Source organism: Lepidochelys kempii, chromosome 1 (genome assembly GCF_965140285.1).
Source record: "Lepidochelys kempii isolate rLepKem1 chromosome 1, rLepKem1.hap1, whole genome shotgun sequence".
Lineage (NCBI taxonomy): Eukaryota > Metazoa > Chordata > Testudines > Cheloniidae > Lepidochelys > Lepidochelys kempii.
In genome coordinates, this window is record NC_136380.1 from 206,497,289 (window position 1) to 206,506,832 (window position 9,544).

General features: G+C 47.5%; 1 protein-coding gene across 1 annotated transcript in view; it reads right to left on the minus strand.

Annotated features, from left to right (window-relative positions):
* Positions 1–8,345, minus strand: part of FSTL1 (follistatin like 1) — an 80,615-nt gene extending 72,270 nt beyond the window's left edge. The window contains exons 1-2 of the mRNA XM_073309556.2: positions 8,185–8,345; positions 7,971–8,027 (exon numbers count right to left, since the gene is read on the minus strand). Coding sequence (XP_073165657.1) covers positions 7,971–8,027; positions 8,185–8,187 — 60 coding nt within the window. The 5' untranslated portion in view covers positions 8,188–8,345. The remainder of the gene's footprint in view (positions 1–7,970; positions 8,028–8,184) is intronic.
* Positions 8,346–9,544: the final 1,199 nt, after the last annotated feature.

Sequence of the window (9,544 nt, forward strand, 5' to 3'; positions counted from 1 at the left end):
TATCTAGAGTCCAAATGTCTCTGACCTATTTAGTTGAGGTTCTGGTCTGGGAGCTGTGCAGACACTGCACTGGTGATGGTGACTGATGATCTCCTGTCAATGGATGAAGATTAGGTGCCCATGCTTCAAAGTTCATGGACTCCCTGGTCACACCTCAGTCCCTCCTCTGGCCTGCTCCAAACCCTGCCCTAGCCTAGCTTGGGACAGCTATGGTGGAGCACGAGGCGTGCACAGTCACCCTGCATTCCTACTCTGAAACCTTCCCCTTTCTCTTGTCATGTTACCTAGTCTTTCAAATCCTCTGTCTGCACTGATCGCCCCCTATCTATTAGAATTGCAGGAGCACCTACCTAGAGATCCAGGTCAGGGATCAAGGCCTCACTGGGTTAGGTACTGTATACACACATAACCAAAAGATAATCTCCACGCCAGAGAGCTTACAGTTTTAGGGTGGTATTACTCGGAGTAATGGGATGAAATAAGCAAAGGAAAATTTAGGCTGACCAGCAGGAAAAGCCTGCTACCTATGAGAACATTAGACAGTATAATAGTGTTTCAAGGGAATGGTTGGAGTCATACCATTTGGGACAAAAGTGGACTGGGTACAGCCCCGGAGCACACACTATGGGGAACCAACCAGTGCTACTCAGCAGGAGATGGACTGGATGGGACCTAACAGATCTTTTCCATCTGTAACTCCTATCTCTTGGCTGTCTGGTTGCATTATGGGTGTGTTTCAGGGAGCAAGGGAGGAGTAGTTTACTCCCCAGTGATATGAAAGCCATTAAGCCAGCTCCTGCTTTCAAACCAGCCTTTAGTTTGCTTCACCACCACATTTTCTCAGATGCTTGAGAATGGGATTGAGGGATCCAGATACAGCTGAGCTAAGGAGACACGAGATCCCCTTCCCTGCAAATCCACCTGACCCCTTACCCTTTCCTAGCCAGCTCGTCACAAAGGAGCCTTCAGCGTGAGTCCTAGCCCAGTGAGTCCCAATACCTTTGCTGTGACTGACTGGTCACAAAGGCTATTCTTTAATTTAACTGTACAGTAACTAACAATAATCAGCAACAACATTCTTGGCCTCCAAGTATTTACTGCTGGAGTTAGGGAACTAAGGAGTGGAATAGGAAATCATACTTCACAGGGCTCAGGGGATTGGGAATAGGCTCTGCAGACATTGACCTCTAAGTAGCTGGTTTGAGTTGCAGACCAAGCAAATAATAATCAATTATTACTATCTGATGTCTGCTCAGTAGCCTGGTCTCAGCCCAATTCAGAGTTGTTAGGAGCTCATATTGCTATCAGTGCCAGCACAAATGACAATGATTATCTTATATGTCTTCTATGGTGCCCATCACCATGCGTTTAAAGCACCTTGGAATCTGAACTGGCAGTTCCAGCAGAAAGATCAAGGACTGAATGGGTCACAGGCTGGAACTCCCCTCTGACCACTAAAGAAGGTCAGGATTGAGGCACATTGATGGAGTGACAGGTGGGAAAAGCTTGCACCGCCACAGCCCATACTGTGTTTTGTCTGTGCTTAAACACAGGACATAAGCCTCTAGGCCTGGTAATCCAGCACCTTATTCATTATCTACATAAAAAGATTCCAAGATTGTCGGTCTGTGTGTCACTGTTACGTCTGCTCAATCAGTGTGAAGTGATGGAAACAGCCACACGCATGGCTGAGCACTCTCTCTGTTCAGAATATCACCAGGTTCAATTGTCACTGGGATTTGCGGTCCGTTACCATCTAATTTTTAAGTTCTCAACCATTTTGGCCCTTTTTTTTTTTAAAACACATGACTTTATGACTTACACCCCTGTGACAGCCAGGGTTTTCAGTTGCTAGTTATTTATACTATGGTAGTAGCGCCTAGGAACTGCAATCAAGGATCAGGGTCCCACTGTGCTGGGCTATGTACAGATATGTACAAAGAGGACAGTTCCAGCTCCAGAGAACTCATAACTGATAGGACACACAGGATGACATAGAATACATAAGAACCCATATCCACAGCTCAGAGCACCCACAAACTCTGCAAAAGTTTAGATCTAGATACAACTCTGCTGTTCAGACCCGTCTCTAAAATAAACCAGAGTATTAACAGTTTTAGTCTTTTCTTTTGATAACACTAAAGACACCAGCCTGAGGGATAAACCTTTACAAAGAATGTTCACTTTATTCTTAGATCAGCTCAGACTCTGGAATATGGCAGAAACGTCTATAACAGAGGCCCCTGTGGAGACAGACACAATCTGGCTGAACGAGGCACTTCTGGGAATCTCATCTGGCTCATGGGATGGGATGTGAAAACAAAGTCTGGTTAACAGGAGTCACATTACTTTGGAAGGATGCATCTGGCAGAGTTTTGTCACAAACTTTCATCTGTTCAAAGAAAAATGTTCCTCAACATGTAACACCACACAAGAAAGATCAAAGGTGCCCCAGTCCCTCCTGATGGGGAAGCAGCTGCTCCAATAACAGCAGCTGGAGCCCAAGCAGTAGGCAACACTAAGAGTTTCAATCACTCCCCTTGTCTTGTGTGGGGAGGGGATCTGCACACTACGCTGCCTCTCACCAGCAGCTCCCTGTTAATTACAAGCAAAGAATTTGTGCTCTGGCAGATGAAGGCCCTCACTGCATGCTGGTGAATTTGCACAGCCCAGACTTGTCAGTAAACAGCAGCTTTGTTTGCAGAGAGATGCCACAGAGTCACATACACTCATGCATTACACACCTTACATTTGTCATATTCTGAAGCTTGCAATATCAACCCTTCCATGAATTTAGGCTGCTGAATTCATGCTTGGTAACATCCCTACATGTAGGCAGTATGGTGTAGGGGTTAGAGCATGGCACTGGGTTCTTGGGACAGAGCTCCGAGGTTCTAGTGCTGACTCACCTGCCGATTTAGACCTCAGTCCTGCAAGGTGCTCAGCTCTCTGGCCTAATACAGCACAGCACTTAAAGTTAAGCACATGCTTAAGTGTTTTGCTGGATTGGGCCAAAGGATTCAACACCCTGCAGGCCTGAGCACTTGCTGTGTGGCACTTGCTAAGTCACTTCTCTCTTTCTGTCTAATGCATTTATAATGTGCTCATCACCATGGACATGTAGGTCCAACTACCTGCCAAATAGAAATTTAAAGGTAGGATTCCAAGGCAGTGGATGGTGTCAGAGCACAAATATCAGACAGGACAAAATTCAGATAAATGTTGAGTCTGATATTGCTTCCCGGGAAGTCAATGGCAACATTCCAATTAGCTTGAAGCCATGTCTATACCAGTAGACAAAGGCATGCTGTAGTTCTGACACGCATTAGCTGGTGAAGGTAAACTACTAGGGTTGACCCCTGCCAGCTAACACATGTTCAAATACAAATTGTCCTGTCTACAATAGGGTTTTAACATGTCATAGTTATACTGTATGTTAAAACCTGGTAAAACTTTCCGATATATACAAGTCCTCGGACCCCGTAAAGACAACCAAACAGAGTGTCTGGATTTATTTCTTGTTAACTGGGTATTTACATACTATTCCTTCAGCACCCAGGGATGAGATGTGCATCATATAGGAGACTTAGAGGCTTAAGGATTAACTTTTAATACACTCATTTTCTTTCCCATGGGAGAGGATATGGAGAAGGAAAAAGATATTTTGAGTCTCTCTCTCTCTCTCCTCTCTTTTATCCTATCCAACCTGGATTTGTGCTGGAAATGGCCCACCTGTTGATCACTTTAGATAAGCTATTACCAGCAGGACAGTGGGGTGGGAGGAGGTATTGTTTCATGATTTCTGTGTGTATATAAAGTCTGCTGCAGTTTCCACGGTAAACATCTGATGAAGTGAGCTGTAGCTCACGAAAGCTCATGCTCAAATAAATTGGTTAGTCTCTAAGGTGCCACAAGTCCTCCTTTTCTTTTTACTATAAACTCTGCTTCCCAGAACCATCCCCTGTACCCAGAAAAGGGACTGCTTGGGTTCATAGCTGGCCTATTTTCATGGCAGCCCCTGTGACACTAGCATACAAATCTTGCACTGAGATCCTGATCCCTCCAACTGAATCATCCAACACGACCAGGGGCAGGAGGGGGATTCCAGATGCTGACCCCAGAAGAGAAAGATAAACAGAACTACATGAGCTTGATAGCTGGATTCCATCTGGGTGGTAGGGCTCAGGATCTATTGCTCTTGTGATTGTTACGGAGCTTGGCCAAGAAAATCTCCCACGGTTTGGCAAGTCTACAATTTTTCAGTCTTCACAAAAGAATCCCAGGAACCTTTTTCGAAGCAATTTCTTCTCACGGAAGATTACTAATGGGCCTAACAATAGCACTGGGGTGAGCAGAGGATAAAAATCTAGACAGGTAGGGAGACCTATACTCCAGTGGAGCTTAGTAGCAATTTTGCCTACATAGGGACTACAGGTTTTAATGCCCAGTGTTAATTTATGAATACACTGAATGGCACTGAACACAGAATCCACCAAAAGCAGACAACAGCTAGAGAAGTGATCATCTCTGAAATCTAAAAGAGGCACACAATATGTTTCTATGATGTGTACTTAACTGCAGAACAAAACATACTTATATTTATACAATATTATTGCATGTCACAGACATAATAATAATACATAGCACTTAGATAAGGGGTTTTAACTTCATAGTGTTTTCTAAACACTAACTAGTTAGTCTTCAAACACAACCAGCTCTTCATAAGACAGGTAGGCCAAGATTTCCCATAGTGTGTGCCAGTCATATATAGGTATCTAAAGGGTTTGATTTTCAAAAGAGCTAAGCACTCACCAGCTTCCATAGACTGAAGTGGAAATGCAAGGTGCCTGGCACTTTTGAAAATCAAACCATCTATTCAGATACCTAAATCCCACTGAACAGCCTAACTTTAAACCTGGTTTTGAAAATTTTGGCCATTAAGTTTTTATTATCCCAATTTTATATATGGGAAGATTAAGGCACAGAGATATTACGGTGCCTAAATTTGGGCATCAAAAAAATTAAGGCACCTACAAATCCTTTCACATTAGCAAGCCTCTGAGTGTGGACCCCCCCCTTATAAATTAAAAATGTTTTAATATATTTAACACCATTATAAATGTTGGTGGCAAAGCGGGGTTTGGAGAAGAGGCTGACAGCTCATGACCCCCCACATAATAACTTTGCGACTCTCTGAGGGTTTCTGATCCCCCAGTTTGAGAACCCCTGGGCTACCCAGAATACTAGTAGCACAGCTGGCATCAGGGTCCAAATTCATCCCTGATCCAAATCCACTAGCTCCTACTCTTGTGCACAGACCACTATCGTGGTTATTATTTAACATTTATGTTGCAGTTGTACCAATGCACACCGTCTTACAAAGAGATTTTGACTTATACATTGACCAGAATTAATTACAGTTTGTTTACTATTATTTAGGCCTTGTCCACACTTGTTTACCCTTGTGGCGGCGTGTAGGGTACACGTAGCTATACATCATAGTGACGTAGGCAGGCTGAGTCCACATTCACTGCAGTGTGTACCTACACGTGGAAGGCTCCGGCCTGGGGAGGCAGTGAGGAAAGACTCCGACAGCGGGACACTACACTGCTAAAAAAGGCAGTGTAGACTTGGGAAGCACTGCTTGGGTGTTTAGACTCTAGAGAACCATGTAGAATATATACCCTGGGGGTCATGCATGTATGGCACTCTATGCTACTCACCTAAGCAGTGCCTCACCATCTACCCTGCTATTTATACCCATGCTATCTGGGCATGTATTATCTGTACTCTACACGCCACTCTAAGGCTATGTCTACACTATAGCTGGGATTGATGCTCTGAGACAGATCCACTGTCAGTCAATTTAGCGGGTCTAGTGAAGACCCGCCAAATCAACAGCAGATCGCTCTCCAGTCGACACCTTACTCTTCTCGTCGGGGGTAGAGTACGGGCAGTCGACGGAAGAGTTTCTCCCGACAACCCCCCGTGGTGTAGACCCTGCGGTAACTCGACCTAAGGTACGTAGCTAGAGTTGCGTAGTGTAGGTCAACTTACCATGGTAGTGTAGACATAGCCTTAGTGTTGACCTACCCTGTGGCTACATCTTCACTGGGAGCTAGGGGCGTGATTCCCAGCTCACAGAGACATACTTGTGCCAGCTCTCATCAAGTTAGTGCATTAAAAACAATAGCGTAGCTGCAGTAGCACGGGCAGCCGCAGTAGCAGCGTGCGTTAGCTTCCCCGAGTATGTACCTGCAGGATCCGGGGAGGTTTGTACTCAAGGCAAACAGTCTATGCCGCTGATTGCCACAACTCGTGCTGCCACAGCTACACTACTCTTTTCAGCACACTAACTTGATGAGAGCTATTGCAAGTATGGTTACATGAGCAGGGAATCACACCCCCAGCTCCAAGTGTAGACGTGCCTAAGAAGATGAACAAAACTGCTTCCTGTTTGAATTGCAGCTTCTTGATGTATGGAAATAGTGACTGTGTAAGTATGTCCGGCACTAAGAGAAGGCTAGTATTACTGTATTATTATGCACATACACATGTGAAATGTTAATACATGCTATAGCTCAAATCCACTCCCTCTCAGTTTTCATGGACGCTGCACTAAGGCTGGTTTGGCAGTGTTAGCTGTGACCCCATCACCTTTCCATATCGCCTCCATTCCTGGCATGCCACAGTACTCTGAATTTTTCATCTCCTCAGCAAGATGCTGATATGTGGGGGAGTTTACTGGAGAGCTTTAGTTTCTGGGTTTTTAAAAATCTTTTGTATTATTCTAAATCCTGTCTCTGCCATAACCATGGTAGAGAGGACAATGGATGGGAGGCAAAAAAATCAGCTGTTTTGTTGGAAATCAGATGTGTTTATACATTTTTAGGCAGAGCCAAATTGTGATGCTTCAGGGTGCGGCTAGCCATCTGTAACAAATGTGAAGGGGGATAAAATGCAAGTGGAAAGAAAATTCCCCCCCAGGGATCTCTTTTCTTCATAAACACACATTCTGTTTCTCTCCCTAGTGCAGCTTGAGTTCATTTTCTTTAAATCACTTCCACATTTTCCTGCTGCAATTATAAAATAGTTGGTTTCAGACCTCACTTTCACAAAGGCTGTAGCACTGGGAATTCAGATACCGCTTATTTTCTATCACCAGACTTTTGGGTTTATGAGTTTGGAGTTAATGGCTTTTAATTCCTGAAGAAGGTCAATGCAGTAAAAAAGGAAATGTTCAGAAAAAGTACAGTCTCACTTTAAAACTTGAAAGCATGAAAATGCAGTAATATAAACACAAGCTGATCACACGACAGGACTTAGGTTTTGGCAGAGGTCTAATTAGATTTCAGATCTAATATACCTCATGGGAACAAAATTCTGTTAAGCTTTTTAAAATATGAAAACGCACTAACAGTAAACTAGACAGATGTAACTTTAGCTCCCAAAGGAATACATAACAAGGATTTCCATTCACACTTATATGCTGAAACTTTCACCCCAAGGGAAAAAAAATTACTTTTCCCAACTGTGGGTGTATTTTTCACCAAATGAAACTGCTTGAAAAGCTTTGGAGGGAGAAACTGTTAATTGTTTAAATTGCTCGAAGGAAAGTGTAAATCATCCAGGGCGCTTTTCTGAACCCCCCAGATCCATTACTTCCTCCAAATACCCATCCCCGCCATCTATTCTTTCCCCAAATCCCCCTGCGCTGGATGCTTTGTCTCCCCTGGTAAAGGCAATCATTTGCTTTCACGCGCATCCGCTGCCTAGATTTCTGCTCCCAACTTTGCAGCGGATCAAAACAGCTCACAAGTCGGTGGACCACGAACACGAGCCACCCCCAACTATCCCTGGGCTCTCGTCTGTGTTTGCAGCTACACTTAAGAACATGTCGTGTTCGTGCGCGAGCTGGCAATCTAGTCCTCGTAAAAAGCGCCCAGGGGAGCCCGGAGCCCCGCACATACCTCAGCGTGCAGCCGGGCGACGGCCACAAGGGCAAAAAGCGAGAGACTTTTCCAAATCTGCAAAAGAGAGAGAGAGAGAGAGAGATGCGTGTGAGGGGGGGCTGGGAAAGAAAGAGGCGCCCCAGAAAACTTCCCCAGGATCCCCTCTTCTGAGGTCCCCTTCCCCACCCCTCCTACCACCAGCCTCTCCCTCCCCAGCCGCCGCCCCGCTCACCATGTTGCTCGTGGCTCGGGCAGAGGGGCGCGAGTGGGGCGGGCTGGGCGAGAAGCGGAGAAGGGACCTTTGCTGCTTTTTCCTTCTTCTTCTTCTGGAAATTTGATCAGGGCGCTGGGAGGGAAGCGCTCTGCTCCCCGCATCTGCCTCCAGCTCCGCCCCCCCCGGCCAGCCCCCTTCACCCGCTCCTCCCCCCGCCCCCCCATGTGCGTCCCGGCGGCTGCTAACCCGGGGCCCGCGGCGCGTGTGTGAGCCGCAGCTGACTCCTCCCCTCCGGCTCCGGCTCCCTCGGTGGGAGGCACACAGCGCTGCTATGGGGCTAGGAGCCATGGGGCTGAGGGAGGCTTTCCATGCATCCCTACAACGTGCAGGCACAGGCCCTCCCGAGCCTGCCAGCCCCTCCTGGGGGGCTTCAGGCTGTGCCACGGAGTCAGCGTTGCCAACCCCCTCCAGGGTTGGCCCGGAGTCTCCAGGAATTAAAGATGAATCTTTAATTAAAGATGCTGTCATGGGATGAGACTTCCAGGAACATGTCCAACCACACCTGGCAACCCTACAAGGAGAGGAAGGTGCTCTCCGGTCCGGGGAGGGGTGTGGGGGGAGTTGCCGAGCAGCTGGAAGGGGGAAGAAAGCGGGGTGCAGGGGATGAGTCCTCGCCTGTGTCTCCCCCAGCAATGAAGCGAGGCTGCTCCGATCTGGGTGGGTGGGAGCTGCACAAAGGGAGAGGGGGTGTAGCAATGACATAGCTAGGAGTTGAATTTGGGGGGGTGGGGGAGACCCAACTTCTGGTAGATGGGCAGTCACGCTAGCTGGACCCACGGTGTGAGGCGCCCCAGGGGCACGGAGGCTCCTGCTGGCTCCCTGGTGGGCAGAGGGGCAGTCACACCCGCCCTGCAAGTAAGAGGCCCTGTGGGGCCAGGCCCAGAGATGCCGGACGTCTTGCGGTGGGGGCTCCAAGTAGGGTTGCCAACCCTCCAGGGTTTATCCTGGAGTCTCCAGGAATGTTAGTAAGAATTATGTCATGTGATGAAACCTCCAGGAATATGATCAGTGCCCTCCCACCTCCCAGCCCGGCGCCACATGCTCGCGGGCTTTCCGACCTGCAGCAAAACAGCTTCACAGATTCCACTGCTGCAAACGGCTACAATGCCCCACCCCAGGCAAAGGCCACGACTGGCCTGCTGGCACTGCTCACACCTGGGCTCAGGTCTCCACGTGACAGCAGCAGCCAGGCTCAGGTAGCAGCACACGCCTTAGCTGCATGTGTCGAGGAGGGACTGGATTCAGCATGGCTGCTCAGGGCCTCTCCAGGAAGGAAGTGGTGCTGGTGGCTCTCAGGCCCCATGGCTGGCGTGGCTCA